General features: G+C 41.3%; 1 protein-coding gene across 2 annotated transcripts in view; it reads right to left on the reverse strand.

The window, feature by feature from the left end:
- Positions 1-25,806, reverse strand: part of LOC118004277 (disks large homolog 2) — a 776,050-nt gene that overhangs the window by 51,875 nt on the left and 698,369 nt on the right. For both annotated transcript variants that reach the window (XM_034995569.1, XM_034995568.1), the window contains exons 2-3: positions 17,426-17,602; positions 6,343-6,418 (exon numbers count right to left, since the gene is read on the reverse strand). In XM_034995569.1, coding sequence (XP_034851460.1) covers positions 6,343-6,418; positions 17,426-17,602 — 253 coding nt within the window. The remainder of the gene's footprint in view (positions 1-6,342; positions 6,419-17,425; positions 17,603-25,806) is intronic.

A 25,806-nucleotide genomic window follows, 5' to 3' on the forward strand; every position in this document is an offset into this window, starting at 1 on the left:
TTTATTTATTTATTTATTTATTTATTTATTTATTTATTTGAGAGAGAGAGAGACAGAGAGCGAGTGCATGTGAGCAGGGGAGAGTTGCAGAGGGAGAAGGAGAGGCGGGGGGTGGGCAGAAAGAATCTCAGGCAGAGTCTGTGCTGAGCATGGAGCCCAATACAGGGCTCGATCTTGATCTCACAACCCCGAGATCATGATTTGAGCTGAAACCGAGTCAGAGGCTTAACTGACTGAACCACCCAGGCGTCCCAACCTTGGGTTTCTTTAAATCTGTAAAAAGGGAACAAATGATTTCCCTTCACATTTTGTTGGGGTGATTAAAAGATTACATGAGCTGAGTTTTTGCAATGGACATTTTTACTACTGGAATAACATCTATCATCTCTGTTTTGTACCAGCCTGTGACTAAATAGCACTACTTATTTACTTACAACCTCCTTTACTTTGGAAAGGATTTGCAGCGCAAAGGAGACACACATTGCACATGGCTGGCATTTAGTAAGGCTATTGATACTCTTTCAAATATATAATTCCCTTCCTTAAATTATAGAAATTTTTAAATAAAATGAAACAAAATTAAGCATAAATCACTAAATAATCATTGATTTTTCAATGGAGAACAGCTTGATTGTGAAGATCATATTATTTCCTAAATGTCTTAATAAGTAACAGAGTGGCTGATTATGAAATTGATGAAAAAAGTTAAAAGACCAATGAAAGAAAGTAAGGGAGTGATTAAGTTTTTACCAGAGGCTAGTTTGAGTAGAGACTCATTAGGAATTTAACTGACATTCTCAGGGAAGCCTGCCTGCATTGGGATCTGGGAAACTGAGATAGTTCTCAAGGAGACCCATCCAAACAGATGGCCACTTTGTTAGCTTAGGGGTCTGGGTAGGCTGGAATGATGCGGGTTACTGACACAATTGTCCACTTGTCTTTGCATGTGTAGACACAAACTTTGTGCAGGCACACGGAGTGGACTGAAAGCCTGGGCACTTCATTTGTAGCAAATGAGCACTTTCAATGGAGAGCCTCCGATTTCTTCCTGGATGTTCTCAAAATTCAGTGAGCTTCCCGCTCAAACCAGGCTTTCCATACAAGCTGCCTGACCTTCCGGACCTTCCTGGTCAGCCCCATTTGCCACATCTACCACTACACCAACCACACCATCCATCTGGTGTCCCTGATCTGCTTGGCCTCACTTTAACATGCCTACAGTTTCCACCTTCATGTTCATGCTGTATTCTATGTGTGGCACACTCCTACTCAGACTTCAAGATCTCGTTCGAGTACCACCTTCTTTTGGAAGCTTTCTCTCTTACCCAAGGCATGATTAGTAACTGTCATTCTGACTTCCAAAAAAATATAGTGTGAAGAAATGGACATTCTGCTATCAAAATGTTCTGAATGCAAACCTGACACTTGTACCTGTTAGCTGTGTGATCTTAGGTAAACTAGCTCATCTTCTTGAGGCACAGTCTCCAGATACTTCAAATAAAGACCGTTAATTCCCTAAATTTCTGAGAATCATCAGCGATACTGTATTGCCAGCTTTCTTATATTTCTCTTTGTGAGCTCCTTGAAATAAGAGACCTTGCCTTTTTTATTTATTTATTTATTTATTTATTTATTTATTTATTTATTTATTTATTTATTGTTATGTTAATCCCCATACATTACATCATTAGTTTTAGATGAAGTGTTCCATGATTCATTGTTTGTGCATAACACCCAGTGCTCCATGCAGAATGTGCCCTCCTCAATACCCACCACCAGGCTAACCCATCCTCCCACCCCCCTCCCCTCCAGAACCCTGTTTGTTTTTCAGAGTCCATCGTCTCTCATGGTTCGTCTACCCCTCCGATTTCCCCCGCTTCATTCTTCCCCTCCCGCTACCTTCTTCTTCTTCTTCTTTTTTTTTCTTAACATATATTGCATTATTTGTTTCAGAGGTACAGATCTGAGATTCAACAGTCTTGCACAATTCACAGCACTTACCAGAGCACATACCCTCCCCAGTGTCTACCACCCAGCCACCCCATCCCTCCCACCCCACCCCCCACTCCAGCAACCCTCAGTTTGTTTCCTGCAATTAAGAATTCCTCATATCAGTGAGATCATATGATACATGTCTTTCTCTGTTTGACTTATTTCACTCAACATAATACCCTCCAGTTCCATCCACGTCGTTGCAAATGCCTTGCCTTTTTAATTAAGCAGGCTGTACTTTTTACTTTGTTGTCCTACAAATCACCTAGCACAATACCTGCTGTTTCACAGCATTCAGTATTTTTAAATCAATGGATAGTTCTGGAAAAATAACTCAAGCACTGATAAGTCAATCAAAGTCTAAGTCCTTCTATGAAGTGCTCTCTGGCCATTCCTATACCCATTAATTTGAATTCTCATAGCTCTTATACATATTTCTATTAAGGCCATTGCCACAACCTGCTTTATCCATGTGAACTGACTTTAAGCTTCTCCAGGGCAGCAACCATGGCTTCCCTTTGAACTCATGTTTCACAATGTGTAAATGCCAGCTAATGATAGGGTCCTTTCAAATATCCCCTTCTCTTTCTCATTCCAAGTAGTTTTCTTCTTCAGTTTTTTTTTTAAAGATTTTATTTATTTATTGAGAGAGAGAGAGAGATCACAAGCAGGGAGAGTGGCAGAGGGAGAGGGAGAAGTAGGCTCCCCGCTGAGCAGGAAGCCCGATGTGGGGCTTGATCCCAGGACCCTGAGTAGAAGGCAGACACTTAACTGACGGAGCCATCCAGATGCCCCTTCTTCTTCAGTTTATGTTGAGTTTATCCCTAGGTCCCAGACTAAGGCTTTTGTGACAATAACTAAGTTCTATAGTCCGTGTCCTTGGCTCAAGGTGAGTGGCTTTTCCTGACCCAACTTCTCAGCTCTCCCCATAGTGGGTCTCTCTCTTTCTTCAGCACACTTTCTCTTAATCGTCTTTTACTTTCTACCTTGGGCAAGAGTCTTCTCATCGATGTACTGTTCTCATGGGGATTTGGAAAACTTTGATTTATTATTTCTTAATTCATAGGCTCATGGAGAATTACTGCTGGAAGGCATCTTAAAAATCATTGAACCTATGGACTTCAAAAAGAGAACAATTCTCAATGTTGTGCTAGGGATGAATATTCAATCATGGCAGTTTTTTTTCCTCCTGCTGAGGTCATACATGGTCTCAGAATAATTTTCAACAAAATATTCCAGGTAGAAATTATCAATCCACAAGAAACTATCAATCCATAATCACGATCAATCCACCATATAGGAAGTGAAACTTGCCTGACATCCTGGATGTAGTTCAAAGCTACTATTTTGCCAATGAGGCCCAAAGAGCAGTGGTGACTTAATAATGAACTCAAACTAGAACCCAAGTTACTTGACCCTCATGACTGTTGGTCCAGGGTTTCCCTTTCCACATGGTCACTGGTTCCCCTTCAATAGTCATTTAAGTCCTAGAATTTATATTCTGTTTTTTGGCATTACCTAATAGTATTTGACAATATGATTAAAAAGCCTAATGCACATGTCTTAGCCTTATCAAAAAGACATCGGAGCTCTCATAGATGTTATAAGCTCTTGAAGAGAGGGGCCTTTGTTATACTTTGCATCTTTCACAAGTTCTAGCCCTGTGTCTGGCACATAGTAGGTATTCAACAAAAATTCTCTGATATATATTCAACTATATATATGGAACAAAGAGGAGCTCTATCCTTAAATTCTCACTAAGAAGGAGTGAAAAATCTTGCTCTCTTGTTTATAAATAGTATTTATTTGAAAGGACTCCATGCATGATGACACATACCCTCACTTTTTTTTTTTTAAGAGGGACACCTTATGTTTAAATAAATTCCTGTTTCACCCAAATGTTTTAGGGTAAAGTAAATGTTATGTCATTGATTGGGCCGCCCTGTGACACTTCTACTTCAAAATATGAAGCGGCAGTGTTGTGATTTGGGCTCAAAAGTCCTGAGAAATGATAGCCTTTCTTCTTTTTGTTTTTCATGGTGACATCTATTGACCATAACCTGAGGTTCTGTGTGATGCTCACAAGCCAGAATTGTTAGGACAGAAAGATAAAGGAAAGGAAATGAAGAAAAAGAGCATAGGAAGAAAGAAGGGTAGGTAGGGGGCAGTATTTTACAGTACAGCAATGAGAGACTTGTTTTATCACTTACAAATAGATTTTAAAAGCTGCACAAGCCACAGCTGACATCATACTTAATGGAGAAAGAGTGAATGCTTTCCCCTTAAGGTCAGCAACAAGGCAAGGATGGCTGCCCTTGCCACTTCTATCCAATATTGATCGGGAGGTTCTAGCCAGGGCAATCAGGCATGACAAAGAAATAAAAGTCATCCAGATTGAAAAGAAAGAAATAAAACTCTCTTTTCACACATGATGACCTTATATGTAGAAAGTGCTAAGGAATCTACCAAAAAAATTTATCAGAACTAATAAATAGGTTCAGCAAGGTAGGAGGATATGATTGATATGTAAACTAATTACATTTCTATACACTTGAAATGAACAAAACAAAAATGAAACTGAAAAGATAATTCACATGTAAAAAAAAGGAGAAATTGGAATCCTACCTCCTATCATATACAAAAAACTAACTCAAAATGGATCAAACACCTAAATGTAAGAGCTAAAACTATAAAATTCTTAGAAGAATATATGGATGTAAATCTTCATGACCTTGGATTAGGTAATGGTGTCTTTTATATGACACCAAAAACACAAGTAACAAAAGAAAAAATAGGTAAATTGGACTTTATCAAAATTAAAAACTTTTGTGCACAAAGGGACACTAGCAAGAGAGTAAAAAGACAACCTACAGAATGAGAGGAAATAATCAGAAAGCATACATTTGATGAGATTGATTTCCAGAATATACAAAGAATTTCTACAACTCAACAACAACAAAAAAGCCCAATTTAAAAATGAGCAAATCATCTGAATAGACATTTCTCCAAAGAGGGTATAGAAATGGCCAAGTAACCCATGAAAAAATGCTCAACACCAATAGTCATTAGGGGAATGCAAATTGCAAATACAATGAGATACCACTTCAGACCAAAAAAGCAGAAAGACATATAACAAGTGTTGGTGAGAATGTGGAGACACTGGAGCCCTCATACACTGATGGTGGGAATATAAACAAGTACAACCACCTTGGAAAAACAGTCTGGAAGTTCCTCAAAACATTAAACATAGAGTTATCATAAGACCCAGAAATTCTACTCCTAGGTATACACCCAGTGGAAGTAAGAACACTTGTCCACACAAAAATGTATACACAAATGTTCACTGCAGCATTATCCATAATAGCCAAAGAGTGGAAAGAACCCAGATGTCTATCAACTGATAAATGGATAAATTAAATGAGATGTATCCTTACAATGGTATATTATTTGGCAAGGAAAAGAAATAAAGTACTTATACATGCCACAATATCTGTGCATGAGAACATTATGTGAAGTGAAAGGAGCAGACACAAAAGTCCACATAGTATATAATTCCATTTATATAAAATATCCAGAATAGGCAAATCTGTAGGCAAAATAGATTAGTAGTTGCTTAGGGCTGGGTAGGGTGGAGGGTGGGGGTGAGGTCGGGGGGCAATGGGAAGTGACAGCTACAGGGTTTCTTTATGGGGTGATCAAATGTTCTCAAACTGATTGTACGGATGGTTGTCTAACTAAATATACTAAAAACCTCTGGATGGTATACTTTAAATTAGTGAATTGTATGGTATGTGAATTTTATCTTGTTAAAGCTGTTATTAAAATAGATACATGTGCACATAATACTTTAATTTTGGTGATTCAATTTCACTTGTTAATTCTCTTCTATGTCTGTCACAACAATCCATGTATTCACTTAGATGATCCATATATATATATATTTCCAGGACCACTGTCTTAGCTTTATAATACGTAATAGACTACACATATTTGTGAAGAGCAGGTAGGTATCTTTTATGAAATCCATCCTTTTGAACATTTATTTTAAAAGAAAAAATTAAAGAAATGAAAACACTAAACTATCTTTTTCTTCTTCAGTGTAATCACTACATCACCTTCATCAACAGATCATTTCCACAGACCACTGTCAGCTTTAGCCCCAGTATTTAATATATTTACCACACATCTACTTCATCAGAGAATACATTATTACTTTCAGCAGTACACTTATAATAGTACTCTACTGTCTGGCAGCTCCATAATTTCTTTGCTACTGAAAGCCTAAATGTTAATTATAGTTAAACCCATGGCAGCTGAGAGAACTTAATATTTCAATTATTTTGTACCTACCCCTTTTGAATCAATCACTCCAGGTTTCGCATTAAACTTCACTGTCTTCAACCGGGCACGCTCCTTTCTTTCCACCCTAAAGAAAATTGAAAATAAAGAGCTGATCGCATGGCAAGGCATTTATGAGTAAGTTTCTTACTAAATAAAGAATACCTCTTCATATCCTACAGCTCAAATACAATGTGTTCTAAAGAATTCCCGTTCCTTTGTTTGGTAAAAAAAAGTCTTGGTATTTTGTCTCTAAGAGGCTAACACATCCCTTGAAACTTCTGTGTGATGGGTACTGAGAGTCACAGTGATTGGAAGAAACAAAGAGGGAGAAAAACTATTTGTTACTTAAATGCCTGAATAAATCAATCAAAAATCTATTAAAAGAAATCACAATCCACAGAGATGAACACCTAAAGTGAAGACTAAATAAACTTCTTTCTTCTTCTCTGCTCCCCTCTGCACACCTCATCTCTCCTACTCTTTTGGTTTCCTTTTTCTTCCCTTCCCTTTAGAAACACAAGGGTATTTACCTTCACCTCAAAACCAAATATGTTATAGGTAATCTTGAATTTTTTCCTTTTCCCCAGTGCTGTTCTCCTGTCATCTCTGCAGATTTCATCATTGTACCTGACACTTCATTCATTCATCAAACACTCATCGAGTGCCTACCATGTATCAAGCAAGGAGCTGGGGAACAAAGAAAAAAAATTAAAAAGCATGACTGCAATAAACATCCAGGAATGTGCACCCGGTAGGAACAAAGACATAAAGAGACTGATAATGTTGCACGGTAAGACTGTTGACAGCAATGGGGCAGGGGAGGGGGGGAAGAAGGAGGGATAGAGGAGGCATCTATCTCACTGAAGGGTGAGAAGGAGGGATAGAAAGCATTGGGGTGAGCTTCTTAGAGGAGGTATCAATTTATGTGAAACTTGAAAGACGAGAAAGAGCTTGTCACCAGGAAAAGTCCAGGGAGAATTTCCCAGACAGGAGCAATGACACATACCATGACCCAAGGATATAAGCAAGCTAAAGATTGTGGGAAGATTCTGGTATAGGGAATATACAGGAGGGGATGTGAGACAGTGAGGTGGTGGGGCCTCCTTATAAAAGATATCCATCCACACTAAGGACTTAGGCTTTTTCCTTGGGGAATCCTCATGAGTTACGAGAGGATATAAAGCAGAGAAGTGCTCAAACAGATGAGCATAGAATAAATGACCGTGGCAGAGGAGGATAGGCTGGAGGAGAGAAGGGACAGTGGGAAGCAGGAGGCCTGTTAAGAAGTCATTGCCACAATCCAGGCAAGAAATGATAATGAGGTGGAAGGAAGGAAAGGGTTTGAGAAACAGTAGTAAAGTAAAATTGGTAAGACTTGTGCCTCTTCGAAGGATGCGGTTAAAGAGGAGGTAAAGAGAAGCTAAGTATCTCCTTGTTTTTTTGTTTGTTTGAGCCTCTCCAGTTAGACATGATCACTCCTTCCTTTAAGACACTACAGTACTTATTTGTATCTTCATGTTGGTATTATCTCATTTCCTTGTGTTTGTTTTCCCAGAGCACATACAAAGCGGTATGTTCCTTGAGGGCAAACCCACATGTCACTCTGCAGCATCCTGCAGCAAATCCTCAATAAACCACTGTGAACTCAAATAATCTTCCATGAGTTGTTTTGACTTGACTGTTTAAATATGGCCAACTCTAATTTCAAAAATGGGGAAAGAAAAGAGAGAGAGAAGAAAAACCCCGAATCTACAGAAATTAATGGTTTATAAAAATCTAAGCTATTCATAGATCAGTAATTAACAACATATTGCTTTTTAACTGAGAGCTCTTTTGTGTTCCCAGTTGAAACACGGTGCAGATCGGGGTTTCTATAGTTACAGAAACAGTTTCAGAATATATTTCAGTGTGAGAGGAGAATATTTGAGTGCAAACAGCTGAACAAAAATTTTCATATCTAACCTCAGATATTAAAGCAATATGTTCCACTGAGAGTTTCTGCATACAACAGTTTGGAAGAGCACAAGGAAGACTTCAGGAAAGGTAAGCTGCCAAGTGGAAAGATGCTCACTCAGAAAATGCCTGTTCTGAGCAACTTCAGCTTTTCTCGGTTTTAATCCAAGTGCAAATGTTAATTCATATTCATCTCTTCGGATCCTTCTAAAACTGTTCTGGCCCTGACTTTATCCTGGCTTCTTTGCATTAACCAGGATAATTATGGGAAACACTAGTACATTAGATGATGCCAAAATGACAGGCAGAGGATCCATGGTTATTTGATCAGGCTATGCAAAAAATTCTACGCACCCACAGAACTCACAGGGCTCCAAACATATACTAGGCTCAAGTCAGGATTCTAACTGTTTGGACAGAGCATTCTAATTTTTACCCCCTAGTTCCCAAGCTCACCCTTTTCAGATTTCTTAAGAAATGTCCCTATTAGGTTATCTTTAGTGATTCATTGCTTAGATCTTAAGAGGGTTTTAAAGAATGTTAAGTCAGATAGACACACACACACACACACGTGCGCCTATTATTTGCTATGGTTCATTAATCTTCAAACAGGCAATAGAAAAAAATCCACAATTTTTAAAATGTTACTGTAGGTGGCATGGTTTTGGCTCACTCATGAAGGAAGTTGGAAAGTTTTGCTTTCTCTTGGGGTTGGACGTTTCATTAATGATAATGATGATAATAAAAGTGTTGGCTCAAGTTTTAACATAAAATTATTATTGAAAAATTCCTTTACATTTATAGCCTCTTATTTGGTTCTCACAATAACCAAATGATGTAGGTATTATTGACCCCATTTTATGGCTGGGAAAGCTGAGACATGAAACTTGCCAAGTTTAAAAAGTGGTAGATCTGTGAATCCCTAAAATAAAATAAAATAAAATAAAAAGTGGTAGAAACAGGGCCTGAACACATATCTGCTAAAAGCTAACTTGAGTGTCTGTTCACATCTACTCAGCTTGGGAAATAGCATTCAGGATCTTCCTCGTCTCTCTTCTGCAATGGGAATTTTCAACACAAATGAGATTTTGGATGAGTCATACACAGTTTTAGGGCCAATACAGTTCTTCAGAAATCTGCATTAAGTTTTTCACAAATGATAACCAACCTTCTTCATTGCATCCCCATATCCCAAATGTCCTGAATTAAATAAACCATAACCAAATGCAAGTGTATAATCACTTACATAACACCATACCATAACAGGCTGGGTTTTAAAAAAATTTTTTTAAGAGTGTGAGAACTGCGGAGAGGGGAGAGGGGCAGAGGGGAGAGGAAGAGAGAGAGAATCCTAAGCAGGTTCCACATCCGGTGTGGAGCCCAATGCAGGACTTCATCTCATGACCCTGACATCATGACCTGAGCTGAAATCAAGAGTCAGATGCTTAACAGACTGAGCCAGCCAGGCACCGCTGGGCTTTAAAATTTAGAATAAATTTTAATACTGAAATTTAGGTTAGTTAAATGACTATATGCAGCACTATAAATATTGAATTATATCATAAATATTGAATTAATTTCTCTTCTTGGCAGTCTTTTTGTATTCACTGTAGCCCCATCATAGTTTTGCTTTGCCAACACAGAGGCCCACATTGATTCCCTCTCTCAGTGGTAGGTGGCTATGGCTTACGTTTTCTCCTACCTACCTCAGCCCCTTCCTCTCTTGCTTCTTGGGATGCAGGTGGATGATTTATTGCTCAAATGAGAGGTAGGGTTGGGAAATAGGGCTCTAAATAATGGTGTGTTCTTTCAAGCACTAAAAGCTCAAATATGAAGAAAGGAAAACACCCATTATTTGAATGTGTACAAGGTATTTGATGTTGTACTAAGCACTCTGCCTATATTATCCATAACTGCACAACGATCCAGGACTTAAGATGGAGCTGGGCATATAGTAGGTGCTTAATGAATCTTTGTTGAATAAATGAACAAATGAATGAACGAATGCATGAATAAACCCTCAAGGAGCATTGTGGGCCTGGATGTGAAAATTGAGGCTCAAGAGTTAAGTGACTTACCCTCAAACAGTGTTTTTAATAAAAAATTATTTACCAATTCATTACTTTTTCACTTGGTAAGAATTTACGTCAAGTTTAGCATCACTTTCTCTAATTATGTTACTAAGTAAGACTCCTTTGGCAGAAATAGATGATATTAAAGCTTTACCTAAGGAAATGGTGGGCCACCTGTATAGAAAGACTGAATCGAAATGAGAAGTACTGCCTTACTTCTCTCACACTCAAGAGGCAAGCAATTAATTAGATTGTTTAAGCAGAAATAATCCTCTCCACCCTAGTTTGGTCACTGACCAAAATACTGAAAATGTAAACTGGATGGCAAAATCTGTGCAATCACTTCTGACAGCTAGCATCTCCAGGGAGTACCAAATGGTCATGCTTCAATGAGTCCAACTGTCTTCCTCTGCCCTCTCACCCATTCCCCATCTGGCATTTTCAGGTCCTGGCCAAACACATAATGAGGTCAGGCTTGGAGCACTGGATGGTGGGAGCATCATTTGGTGCTGGGTATTCCTGTGCCCATGCTCTACGAGGATGGAAATGCCATCCATGTGACTGGCCGCAAGCTCTCTGTGAAGGTTAGGTGAGTAAACCTTAATGCAATGCTAGCTACAAACCTGTCATCTGAGAGCCCAGGTGACCATCACTATGGGGCAATGAATAAAGATTCAGATTAAAAGACTGTGGAACAAATCATATCCTGGCCACTCACAAAAACTACGTAGTCTCAGGAAACAGTGATTCTATGCTAAGAGGCCAGGCTTTGCAAACCCAGACTTGTTTGAATCCTGCATCTGCCACTTGTTGGCTCTGTGACTTAGGGCAGTTCATTCAACCTTTTAGGACCTCAGGATTTATGTTGGTAAACTTAGAGTACTGACATAGGCTTCAGAAAATTACAATGAATGTTAAATAAGGTAATACAAAATTGTTTAGCCCAGTGTCTGCTACATATTAAGAACTCCTAATTGACAATTCTAGTATACTCTTGGTATAGTGGAAAGCCATGTGGTCTTGCCATCAGAGAGACTTGGGGTCAGCCAGTGGTTGGTTGTGCATCCTCAGGCAAGTTACTTGACTTCCTGGACCGTCAGTTTCCCTTTGAGGCTTTTGTGAAGATGAAATGAAGTTGTGTATTTGAAAGCACTTGGCACTTACATGGTTGGTGCTACCATCAGATGGAATTCATCCCTCTATCTGCTGTCCTTTCACCACCCTTGACCCCTGCTATGGACTGAATGTGTTGGCCCTCATGAATGGGATTAGTGTCCTTATAAGAAGAGGCATGAGAAATGATCTCTCTTTCAGCCGTGTGAGGGTACAGCAAGAAAGCTCTCCATGAACCAGGAAGAGGGCCCTTCCAGTAAGGGAACCCAAATGACCAGTGCCTTGAATTTGGACTCTCTAGCCCTTCAGAACTCTGAGAGATGGATGTCTGTTGTTAAAACACCCAGTCTACGGTATTTTGTGATGACAGCCCAAGCTGACTAGGATAGTACCTTTATTTACAAAGAGCCCCCATTAACCTAATCACAGTGTGGCTGTGCCTTAGTCACATGTTTAGTCCCATAAGCATGTGATTCCAGTTGGGCTCCAGTGACCCAATGACAGTGCTTGGCACACAGACACTGCCAAAACAATGCTTGCTCATTTAAATTTTGTCAAGTCTTATTTTTGTAACTCGGGCAGGAAGGATTGAATATAAGTTGAGAGTATCAATTCCGTTGGGGTGTCTGGGTGGCTCAGTCGGTTAAGCATCCAGTTCCTTTTTTTTTTTTTTTTTAAGATTTTATTTATTTATTTTCAGAATGAGAGAGAGAGAGAGAGAGAGAGAGAGAGAATGAGCAGGGGGAGTAGAGGCAGGCAGAAGGAGAAGCAGGCTCCCCACTGAGCAGGGAGCCTGATGTGGGACTCTATCCCAGGACCCTGGGATCATGACCTGAGCTGAAGGCAGATGCTTAACTACTGAGCCACCCAGGCATCCCTAAACATCCAACTCTTGATTTTGGCTCAGGTCATGATCTCAGGGTTATGAGATGGAGCCCCATGTCAGGCTCCGTGCTGGGTGTGGAGCCTGCTTAAGATTCTTTCTCTCCCTCTCCTGCTGTCCCTCCCCCCCTCCCTCTTTCTCCCCCCTTAATTAAAAACAAGTAAAAGAAAAAAAAGAGTATCAATTCTGTAGCCTGGATTCAAATCATGGTTCTGCCACTTACTAGTTGGGCAATTTCAGGCAATTTAATTAACCCCTCTATGCCTCAACCTCCTGATTTGTAAAATGGGCATAATAATATAACATCTCTTAAAGGGTTGCAATGTGGTTCAAATGAGTTCATTGTAGGCCATTTGGATGTCTTCTTTGGAAAAATGTCTGTTCATGTCTTCTGTCCATTTCTTGATTGGATCATTTGTTCTTTGGGTATTGAGTTTAATAAGTTCTTTATAGATTTTGGATATTAGCCCTTTATCTGATATGTCATTTGCAAATACCTTCTCCCATTCTGTCAGTTGTCTTTTGGTTTTGTTGACTGTTTCTTTTGCTGTGCAAAAGCTTTTTATCTTAATGAAGTCCCAACAGTTCACAGACACATGAAAAAGTGCTCAACATCGCTCGGCATCAGGGAAATCCAAATCAAAACCTCAATGAGATACCACCTCACATCAGTCAGAAAGGCTAAAATTAACAAGTCAGGAAATGACAGATGTTGGTGGGGATACAGAGAAAGGTGAACCCTCCTACACTGTTGGTGGGAATGCAAGCTGGTGCAGCCACTCTGGAAAACAGTATGGAGGTTCCTCAAGAAGTTGAAAATAGAGCTACCATACGACCCAGCAATTGCACTACTGGGTATTTACCCCAAAGATACCAATGTAGTGATCCAAAGGGGTATGTGCACCCCGATGTTTATAACAGCAATGTCCATGATAGCCAAACTATGGAAAGAGCCAAGATGTCCATCGACAGATGAATGGATAAGGAAGATGTGGTATATATATATACAATGGAATATATGCAGCCATCAAAAGGAATGAAATCTTGCTATTTGCAACGACGTGGATGGAACTGGAGGGTATTATGCAGAGTGAAATAAGTCAATCAGAGAACGACATGTATCATATGATCTCATTGATATGAGGAATTCTTAATCTCAGGAAACAAACTGAGGGTTGCTGGAGTGGTGGGGGGTGGGAGGGATAGGGTGGTTGGGTGATAGACATTGGGGAGGGTATGTGCTATGGTGAGCACTGTGAGTTGTGTAAGACTGTTGAATCACAGACCTGTACCTCTGAAACAAATAATACAGTATATGTTAAAGAAAAAAAAAAAGAAGAAGAAGATAGCAGGAAGGGAAAAATGAAGGGGGGGAAATCGGAGGGGGAGACGAACGATGAGAGACTATGGACTCTGAGAAACAAACTGAGGGTTCTAGAGGGGAGGGGGGTGGGGGGATGAGTTAGCCTGGTGATGGGTATTAAAGAGGGCACGTACTGAGTGGAGCACTGGTTGTTATACGCAAACAATGAATCATGGAACACTACATCAAAAACTAATGATGTGGGACGCCTGGGTGACTCAGTCGGTTAAGCGTCTGCCTTTGGCTCGGGTCGTGATCCCAGGGTCATGGGATCGAGTCCTGCATCGGGCTCCCTGCTCTGCGGGGAGCCTGCTTCTCCCTCTGCCTCTGTCTCTCAAAAATAAATAAATAAAATCTTAAAAAAAAAAAACTAATGATGTATGGTGATTAACATAACATAATAAAAAAGAAAAAAGAAAAAAAATAAATGAGTTCATTGTAAAGGGCTTAGAACAGCATCTAGCATGCTCTAGGAGTGTTTTGTTAAGTAAAATTTCTTCACCATCTTCAAAAAAAAGGAAGAGGATGGAAATAATTTTCATACTCTCCACCTTGATTTCATTGGGATGATTAAATGGAATCATCAATAGAGAAACAGTTTTGTAAGGGGTCAAGTCATGCCCTGATGTTATCCATTATGAGAATTTCCCAGGCCAGCTCTACTAGCTGAACTGTACTCAGAAAAGGGGCTAGCAAGGAATTAAACACTGAAAAATTTAACCCCAGTCTAAAAGTAAATCATATTTGTACCAGCTCCCACTTATTCTGAGCTAGAGTTGTAAGATGCTAAATGTAGTGTAAAATGAGAAAGCCTTGCAATAAGAACTCTTTGTGGGGTAGGATTATAAATGATTTTTATTTCTTTTTTACACTTTTCAAAAATTTCCCACTTTCCTACAATGAAATGTGTTATTTTATAAACATATAAAACAATAATAGCATTTTTTGAAAGGATTAATATTCTAAGGAGAAAAGTTGACAGAAACTCATTTATAGTCATAAACACACATACACACACAGAGGGGGAAGCTACTATAACATTCATGAGATAGAATGCAAATAAATATCAACATTAGAGTCACTAGACAAACTTCTTTTTCAGGCTAGCTGTAGTATGTTTGTTAAGATGGTTTTTATCCAAAATAGGAAAGATAGCCAACTTAAGAATGACCACCAGCAGGTGGAAAATTGCCTCAAGAGGAATAGCACTGAGAATGTTCCTTGGGGGGAAAGTGAGGTATAACTGAACAAATGAAGGGCTATTGACAAAGCTGGTTAGAATCACAGAACCTCTGGGTTGGAAAGGGCCTGAAAAATTGTATAGTTCAACTCTCTATTCAAAGCTCGAATCCCTTTTATTGTATTTCCTGACACCAGACCTTCTATTATCAGAATCACCCGGAGGGATTTACAAACACAGATTTCCAGGACCCACTCCAGATGGACTGAATTAGAATATTTGTGTGTGTGTGCATGCATGTGCATGCGCATGCACACGTACATTCACACAAACACACATACACATGCATGCACACACAGAGGAGAGGGTCAGAGAGGGAGGGAGTGGGCACATCTAAGCTTTTATAATGTTCCCTTGCTATGAAAACCACTGTTCTGGTTTACTATCTTCCCATATAATCCATGCCATCTCTACACAGCTCCAACCAGTAAAAGAATTTCTTTAAAATGAGCTGAAATCAGGGTGCCTGGGTGGCTCAAGTCCGTTAAGCGTCTGCCTTCGGCTCAGGTCATGATCTCAGGGTCCTGGGATCGACCCCTGCATTGGGTTCCCTGCTCTGCAGGGAGCTTCCTTCTCCCTCTCCAACTCCCCCCCTGCTTGTGTTCCCCCTGTCGCTGTCTCTCTCTGTCAAATAAATAAATAAAATCTTAAAAAAAAAATGAGCTGAAATCTATTCCCCCATAGCTTCCTCCACTCCACTTCTATCCTTGGGGCCATATTCAATAAGATAGCTCTTTCTTCTACAGAGCAGCGGCTCAGACAGCTCTGATGAATTGAAGCAAACCAAAATGCACGTTGCCTTGACTCTTTTTTTTAAGTAAATGGAAATAGAAAAACAGAATATAAACTAGTGCTGAGAGTCACTGCTTTGAATATATACCCTTTGAGAAAACCCTACAAGCCATAGTACAAATTCACAATGTCCTCTCAAAGCAATGTGAGGCAACTATTGTGGAGCCCAGAGGTTTTTACATTTTTTGTATTTTTTTATTAAAAGATTTTATTTATTTGTCAGAGAGAGAGAGAACGTACACAAGCAGGGGGAGCGACAGGCAGAGGGAGAAGCAGACTCCCCACCGAGCTGGGAGCCTGACACGGGGCTCGATCCCAGGACCCTGGGATCATGACCCGAGCTGAAGGCAGATGCTTAATGGACTGAGCCACCCAGGTGTCCCCGAGCCCAGAGGTTTAAAGAGACCCAGAGAACTGTGCGCTGGTGGGAGACCCACACAGGGGCACGGAGGGCAGGGAGGTTCTCTGTGGAGTTGCAGCGGCTTCTTCGTCACTCCTCCCCACTAACCATGAGGGAGCATCTGTGTGACAGTCAGCCTGCTGCCCTCTCCCCACATTCCTCCCCGGGCTGTGTGGCCCCATGCAGAGAAGGACGGGGGACCAGTCTTCTCTGGGGTGCCAATGCCCCAGAGTGATTCTTGGGTATAAGTGACATCTTCTTACTACAGTCTGTGCTAGCTCAGTTGCTGGATTGCAGCACCAGAGCGCTCAGCTTCACTGAGGACTCTTCACAGAGGTGTTTGGGGTGTTTGGACAGGAGAAAAGCCCTCTGAGAAACCTGTAGCTTGAGAAAAGTTGGTGACTGCCTTGAATAAACGTTATCCCTGACTTCAATTTCATAACCATATCTCTTTCCTGGGATACAGACAAATGTGTTTCATGGACAATATTTTGGTGCCAAAAAGAGGTTCATGGGAAGGAAAGTTCCTCCCTGGTCCTGAGGACTAGAAGCTGCTGGGGGCGCATGAGGGGGTTGGCTGTTCCAAAGTATATTCCCGCCTTTCGAAAGCAAAGTGGAAGATATGTTTAGAAGAGAAAGAGCATGGTAGTCTTCACTTAGGAAACACATATAGAACTAAGTATCTGATTGAGTGAAGGTGGGAGTTGTGGGGTGGCTGGGGAACAGGAGTAACTAAAACAGTAACAGTTATAAACCCAGTCTTTACCTCACCAGATGTTTGACAGCTCATATCCCAAGAATCTGAATTTGGAATGAAGGTTTTTAGTTTTTCTCCTGTCAGTATTTGAACGTAATGCATAGGTAGGACCTTTGATTAGTAAATTGTAATTTATTGGGCTTTCACCTGACCGTTCTGTAAAGTTATCAAGTAAATGTGAACCTCTGGAATAACCTGGAGTGTGTAAGTCAGCATACATGCTAATAAGATGATCTTGAACATGTGGATGCTGGTAAATGTTTTAGGAAGGTGGTGTAAGCAGATCCCTTTTCTTTCTTTGTGCCTTATCACAGTCACCAGTTTTGGTAAAATCCTAATATGAGAAGAATGAGAATACTTAATTCATGTCACCTGTCACCACTGACAATTTCCCCGCTGACTGACTATCCCACTCAAATGGTTATTTTGTGAACAGTTTGCCATATCTTCATATTCCCTCATTTCCACCCTCTAGATCACTGAAAAGCAAACACTCTGAAATAGAAAAGGCATTTTTACCTCCGTTTGCTGGGGATGACCCCCATCTCCTCACTGTCCCCCTCCAGCGTGACTCTCCTGGCTTGCCACCACTCGTCATCAGAGGCGTTGATAACATGGAGAATATCTCCATATTTAAAACTAAGTCCTTGACTTGGCAGCCCACTGTCCTTGCTCTTGTCATAGTCAAACATGGCTCTGTAGAAATGACAAGAGAGAACATCGTTAGGAACCTCTGCAGCACAGATTTCGAATTCACCGTTTTGATTACCCACTTTTGCCCTGAGAATCCTTCATCCATTCAATACCAGCTTCCAGGAATGACTCCCAGGATTGCAGTCTACATTCCCACTACTGTGGTCACAAATCCACGTTAGTTCCTGCTTCTCCTTGGAGGCTGCAGGGGCAGCCTCCAGACCCCTAAAATGGGGGGTACTGCTTCTTTCCTTGGAGACCATCCTATGTGGCAAGGTGATAATGGGAGATGTGACAAAGGGAGTTTAGTACCTGAGATTTCTTTCCCTCCCACTACAATCAAATGTTAAAAGTCACTACAAGAAGGAAATCATGAAGAGAAGCATGGGCATCTTTCTGAGTGAAGCATTTTGTGTTATGAACAAATCCTCTCAGATGTATCAGTCCATACAACTCTTTCTTTTGTAATGGGGAAACATGGTAACAACTTAAATGTCATCCCACTGGGGACTGTGAGACTTCCACTCCCTGGACTATTAGACCATTACTGAAGTTGAATGGTTGCAGTTCATTCACTATATTGTACACCTGAAGCTAATATAACGCTGTATGTTAATTATACTGGAATTCAATCTTTTAAAAAAGAAAATGCTAATTAAAACCACAAAAACAGAAAAAAAATTAAAATAAATTGAATGGTGGCAGAGGTTAATTCAATGCCATGAATAAGCGCTCAAAATGCAATAATGAAAAAACATAATTACACCCATGTTTACATGTGTGTCTAGAGATAGATCAAGATTATATGAATAAGACAAATCTTTTTGCTTGCACAGAATGCTAAGCCTATCTCAGCATCGCACTCATCACTCTGAATTGTAATTCTTGCTCTATGTACCATGTTGTTCTCACTAAAGAACACATGCTGAGCCTTTGCTAAGACAAACGCACTGTAACCTGTATAAATTGGTGGGCTGAGGGAATTGCAAACAGAACTGGAATGATGACCAAGACCTTAGTAGCTAGGTGTTGCCTTAAGTAGCTGACAATTTGTGTCAAATCTTATATTGCCTGCCTCCTCCTGTCTCCCCGCATCACAAACCAACACCACACACATGCAGCGTACAATTTCTCAGGAGAAGCAGATTTTGCCACCTCCCTGCTTACTCCCCTTTGATTCCATCCTGACAATTTCCTTGGAGTGTAACCACTATGCAAGCAAAACTAGATAGATCTGGGGAACAGATTTTTTCTCAGATCACTGAGGACCAAGAATGGTTCTTTTCCTTTCTTCATTTTTTTTTCCCCTCATGAAAGAAATGTCACATCTGCTGTCATGGCAACCAAAAAGAGCTGAAGACAGCTTGTAGAGCTCTCAAATATTGTAGGAAAATTTGAATTACTTGTAACACAGCTCCTTCTTCCACTAACTCTGTCCCTAAGTCATGGAATTAGGGGAGAGCTTTTTGGTCAAAGCTCCCAGAATGACTCACTTCCACCTTGACCATCTGCATCTTCCCTACCAAAGATTTTGGCTAAGCTCCACCAGGCAACAGGGGGCTGAGAGAGGGCAGGGGCCCACTTCTGATGCCCTCACTTCTCTGGCTGGGTGCTGTGACATAAATGAACTAGCACTCCGGAGCCACAGGTTTTTGTAATGCAAAATTAGTCCAGTAACTACATTCGCACGGAGCTGTTGTGAACATTAGTAAGACATATGAGGCTCCCAGCTCATGGCAGGTACACTGTAGCAGCTAGAGTATAGTGGTTAAGAATATGGGCTCCAGGGTCACACTGTTAGAGTCCTTTCTTGGTTCTACTATTTCTTTCCAGTCATATAGCTCATTATCCAGGCAAGCTACCTCACCTTTCTTAGGCCTCAGATTCCTCATACATACCAGCAATGATAACAGTACCCACATCAGGAAGTTACTGTATGGATGAAATGTGACATAAAGTAATACATGTAAGAATAAAGCATGCACAACAATGCCCGGCACATAGTGACAATCAACAAGTATGAACTGTCATTATCATCTCACCTTTCCCTTTCACTCATAAAAATCCTTTCTATAGATTCTACTCTGTGCAAAAAAGAGTTAACACAGCAAGCTTGAGATTGCTATTCTTAAAAAAACCTGCCCACAAGGATGGCTCTTGGCTGACATCTGGGAAATTGGATTTTGGGAAGGTTCTCACTATTTCCTATTAAGAATGGCTCACCATGCCTAAACTGTTTGTACAAACCACATTTAAATGGAACATTTGCTTTTCTTCTGTTAGTCTGGAATTGTGGTATGGGCCAGGCAGATGGTGACTACATGATCAGCCCCCAGCAAAAACCCTGGACCCTGAGTCTTTAATGAGCTTCCCCAGAAGACAAACTTTTACACCTGCTGGGACAATTTGTTGCTGGAGAGATTAGGCATGTCCCATGTGACTCCACTGGGAGAAGGCTCTTGGAAGCGTGTGCCCAGTTTCCTCTGGATTTTGTCCCCAAATCCTTTCCCTTTGCTGATTTTTGCTTTGTATCCTCTTGCTGTAATAACTCAGTCCTGAGTATGACTATGCTGAATCCTGTGAGCCCTCCTAGTGAATCATCGACCCTGGGGATTGTCTTGAGGTCTATAGATTGCATATCATTTTCACATACACTACCTCATTTGTGACTCAATACATTCCGATGAAGAAGGTATGATGGATATAGTATTATCCCCTTTTTATAGATGAGAGATAGACTAACCTCAGCATACAAGGGTCAGCAACCTCAGGCTGGAGTGTGGGTCCTCTGATCTGGAGCCCTAGTGCAATGCTCTTCACTTTGTTCCCCACCAGAACCCCCCACCTCCATCCCCAAGTCAGAGGTGGTGACAAGGTGGCAAGGATGATGACCATGACAGCTACCACTACTTATGCTCATATTGGGTAGCTTGGCACTTTGTATCTGTTGTCTTATTTGACATCATAAGAACCTGAAGGTAAAAATTAGTATCCTCATTTTACAGATGAGGGAAGGAAGCTTAGGACATTAAGGCACCAGCCCCAGGTCACATGTACGCATTTGGTGGAGACTGCATCGGGAATATGGTCTGTCCGGCTCCAAAATCCACATTTTTGGACATTTCATCGTAAGCTGTTTCCCAGCCTGTTTGTCCTCTGGCCGTGCTCACAATTTAGCAGTACCAGGATCTCTTCACCTTCCTTCAAGGCTGACCACCCTCCCCTACCCCCTACCCCCAAATCCCCAAAGCTCCGTTACTGCTCAGTTCTTGTCTCAATGTTTTTTATCCTAAAAGTCTTTGAACCTGTGGTTTAGCACCAGGCTCCTTCTGGATGTAAAGTGTGGGGAGCAGAGGGAGAAAAGCCATCAGGAAATTGGCAGGTGGTTGCCAAGAAGGCAGGCTCTAGGGTCGGACTGCCTGGGTTTGCAACTTTTTAACCATGTGATCTTAAGCAAGTTACTTAGCTTCTCTGGGTGTCAGGTTTTCATAATTGTAAAACCGGCCTATGGTAACACCACCTACTTCAAAGCATTGTGGAGAGGATTAAATGAAATAATATATGGAATGTACTGGGACACCAGCTTGACACAGGCTGGGCTCAATAAATGGCAGCTACTATTACTGTTATTGTTTTTCCGAAAAATGTGCTGGCCTTGAATCCGGGGATCTGGGTCCCCACTGTGCCACTTAGTAGGCATCTTGTGGACTGTGTATAAAGATATCTACAGTCCCACTCTATCTTCCGGGTCCAGTACAGCACTGGGCACAAACTAGATCCTCACTACAGGTCTGTGGAAATGTTTCAGATGAACTTTGAAAGCCCTGCTTCTCTCACGCCTGTGTCCCCATGTGTAAGGGAGGGGAGGAGACACTGTTCCTGGCGGTCCCCACCAGGCCAGACATTCAATCTACTGTGCTCCGTTCTATTCCCAAGAATCCCTGAGGGAAGGTGTCCCCCTCCTGCCTTCAGCAATAGGTGTCCCCACAGAAGGGGCTCAGCAACATGCGCCTCCCCAGCTCTATTTATCTCGGACAATCTGCCCCTCGAGGATTACACTGACTTCAGACTTGTCAGGTCCCTGAAAACAGGCAGCTGATACATTTCGGCAGCTTCTGACTCCTTTGGATATTAATGGATCTTCGTGTCTGGGAGAAATGCTACAGTGCCCCATCACCTAATTTAAAAAGCGATAAGCTGTTTTTAATTTGCTTTATGTGCTAATTCATCACAGCAACTTTTATAAAATGCCATTAAGACTCACACTTTCCACCTAGGGTGCTTTTAACAAGTCCATTAGACAAGTAGAATTAGAGAGGAATAATGCAACTTCTCTCCCATCCCTCCCGGCCCTCTTGCATTTCACCATGTGGTGGCCCTTTGCCAACTGGGGATATCTAGGAAGGGGAGTGAAGCAGCTGCTTATCCTCGTGGCTGTGCAACATGATGGGGTGACACCTGAGCACCTGATGGAAATTGTGCTTAAGTGCCCCCACAATGTGCTAAAGACTTTATATTTATCATCTCACTCAATGTACTGGGCAGGCAAGGCAGCATGTGGGTTATATGCCAAGCTTTGGAGAGAGAAGAGACCTGGGTTTACATCCCAACTCTGCTATTCCTAGTTGTGAATTTGGGGCATGTTACCTAACTTCCTCGATGATCTCTTCAGCATAGATGGCCATTCTCTCAACTACAAAATGCAGAGAATGATGGCATTAACTCAAAAGATTGTTACAAAGATCCCACCATAGGGTGAAGCATGTGAAATGCCCAACACCCACAGAGAAGGAGTTCCATTTTGTTATTATTTCTGATAACACTCTTGCCATGTCAGCGTTTTTAATCTCATAAAGGAAATGAGACCCAAAGTGCTGAAATGAAAAAAAGCTAATAAGTAACAGAACCAGGATTCAGATGTAGATAGATATGTCAGAATCAAAAGCCCATGCTCCTGGCAGTAGAATTAAGCTTGCAACTCCTGGCAAGAAACGTTGTGCTTAGACCTCACTACCAGAGATTTCATGATTTGGTGATCACATTTATAATGACACCATGGACTAGACGTCAGGAGAGAGGCATGAGTAGTTTATAGAGGGCACATTCAGTTCTCACAACTGCCCCCACAAGGCATGGATTAGCCTTGTGTTGTAGATAAGGAAATACAGATTTGCATAACTTAAGTAATATGTCTGGTGTCACACCAGCTATCATGTGAGAGGGCAGGACTGAATGCAAGACCTGTCTGCCTCCAAGGCCTGTGGACTTGCTTCACCATCCCATCCACTGTCTTTGCAAGCAACCCTCTCCAATCAAAACCACCTACATTTTCTACTGGGCTTAGAGTGCAGTAATATTCAATAATCATGGACCGTAATAGCACGCATGGTTGGTCAGAGGGTCGAGTTCTGGATTAACCACTTTAAGGCTGGTATAGCAGAGAATCACAAGGGTAAAGAGAACCCCTGAGACTGTGCCACTAAGTACTGAAAAAATTACTTGATGTGTCTCATGGTCATTGAAGATATGGTAGGGAAAATAATACCCTAACCCCTTCTCCTCAAGGATGTCTACACCTTAATCCCCAGAAACTAAGAATATGTTACCTTCTATGGCAAAAGGGATTTGCAGATGTGATTGAAGTTAGAGGTCTTAATATGGGGAGAGTACACTTGACTCTCTGGGGGGGCCCAATCCAATCACATGAGTCCTTAAAAGTGGAAGAGAAGGCAGAAGAATAGGTCAGAGAGATGTGACATGAGAGGTACATGGCGGCCATTGCTGGATTTGAAGATGGAGGAAGATAATTTGGCATAGAAGCAATGGCAAACTAACAGAGGACAAGAAAGGATGATTTCATAGACGGCAGGAAGAAGGCAAAGGCCACCCATTTGATGACCCTGCCAAAGATTCTGTGGAATAAAAACAACTACTGAGCAACAATAATAATAGCCTACTGAGTGCCTATTATTGGCCGGCCATGTGCAAAGTACCTTTGTGTTACATAATTCCATCTTATTGAGTCCATGTAAACAGTGTGACATGTAAGTATGATATTCCTACTTTGCAGATAAAAAATTCAAGGCTTTAATCTCTTATACTTTATCCAATTCTCACAGAAACCCTATGAGATAATTATTTGTTCCTATGTTCAGATAAGGAAACTGAGGCACAGAAGAAGCAGACTTTTCCTTCTCTGAAGATGTAAAGCACTCTGCTTGCACCTTTCTTGGGAAGACTACAATGTCCAGTTTTGAATGGGAGTGTCTCACCTCCTCTACTGGATTAGAAGTTACTGAAGGTCAGGGGCTCCCAGGTCTAGTCTCTGCACAGTCCTTGCAGATGTATTATAAATGAACAAATCAACCATCAGCTTACTCCCTTCCATGCAGTGAACTTATTTGGGCTGGAGAAGCCTTTGTTTCCATGACAACTTTAACCCATGAAGCAGAGTGCTTTGACTCAATTTCCTTCCTTCCAGAAGCTGAGGTTTCTGCTTGATTAGAGGTTCTCACCTCTCTATGCAGCAGGAGAAAGAAGAGCAGCAGAAGATAAAGTCTGCTCTCTACTCCATGCCACTGTTCCACTGCTAAGGTACACAGCTGAGGATTGTACAAAAAGTGTAGATGCTGGAGTGAAGAGACACATTCAAGTGAGTTCACCTCTTTCTACCTGAGCGTCAGTGAGATTGGTCCACAACCAATCTGAGCCTCAGTTTATCAATGAATAGGCTTAATCATTCCCAGGTCTCAGCACATTTGGAGAGATTTAATGAGATGACATAGGAAAAGCCTTTAGCACACTAACTGCCAACCAATAGTTGCTTTACTTTACCTCTTCCCTACACTAGGAAGAGCGAATCATTTCTGTAAGTATCAGCAGGAGATTATAATACGGTGTTTTTTAAAACATAACATAAAAATACACATACAGTTAACTTTCTCAAAACATTTTCCCGCCAGGGGGATGTGGGAAAGGGATCTGCACTAGGAGCAGAGAGATCTGAAATTTAGGTGCTATTATTTTAAAAATCAGCCATTTCCAATAGTTTTTCCTTCTTTTTTTTTTTTTTTGGTTTTATTTATTTATTTGACAGAGAGACACAGGGAGAGAGAGAACACAAGCAGGGGGAGTGGGAGAGAGAGAAGTAGGCTTCCTGCAGAGCAGGGAGCCCGATGTGGGGCTCGATCCCAGGACCCTGGGATCATGACCTGAGTCAAAGGCAGACGCTTAATGACTGAGCCACCCAAGGCACCCCTAGATTTTCCTACTTAAAAGCATTCATTCGCCCCCCTCATGAATCTAACAAATAAGTGTTTCAAAAACAGAGATGGCACCCTGGAAGTAGAGAGAAGCTTGGATGGATTTAGGAGAGCAGGGCTCTGGTTCTGGCTTCAACGAAATCTCACCGTGTGATCTCGAGTAAGTTACTTCACCTCTTTGGGCTTCAGCTCCTATGTAATCAACAGGCCCAAAGCACTTTCTCTAAGGCATGTTTCAGCTGTCATGTTTTATGCCTCTGTCTTGCAAGGCACTGTGGGGAAATCAGGTTAACTTTCCATATGGCTGATAGGATGTGTGTCTCCTAGGATTGTGTTTGCCTTGTGAAAATTGCTCTGCTCTGTGCCATCTCCTCTATCAATCCTGGACTTCTTTTCTCCTTCCTCCACCCTCACTGGGAGTTAAAGGCCCCTCTCATAGGCTCTTATATCACATTGTACTGTGATTTCTAATCTTTGCAAATTCTAGTTTGTATATGCCTGGTGGACAGGGGAGGTTCATATCCCCAGGGCCTACATAGCAGATGTCCAATCAAAGTTATTTTCTGTTATTACACTGTTGCCTATACTTCTCATAGGGCAGTCCTTGGAATCCAGTTGTGTACATTCTTTCTTAGGAAGGCACGGACAACTGGAAACAATAGGAAAGCCTGAGCAGCATCCAGCACCAGCTTCCCTGCCTTTCTTAGGAGATGATGAAGATCCATGCAATGCTCCTGTCTCTCAAGTCAGAATGCATTCATCTTAAGGTAGAAGGAAACACATAGCTCTGTACTGATTACTTTGCATGTCTTCTCGAGGAATCATACATATGCCTGTCGACCAGTCATCATATCCAGGCTGATAGAGGTCTGGCGTGGCCACTCAGTTCCCCATCTATTTCAATAATGAATTGTCCTTAGTGAAAAGGGTGGCAGAATCCACCCA

This window comes from Mirounga leonina, unplaced genomic scaffold (assembly GCF_011800145.1).
Source record: "Mirounga leonina isolate KUSES-001 unplaced genomic scaffold, KU_Mleo_1.0 Mir_92, whole genome shotgun sequence".
In the NCBI taxonomy this organism is placed as follows: Eukaryota; Metazoa; Chordata; class Mammalia; order Carnivora; family Phocidae; genus Mirounga; species Mirounga leonina.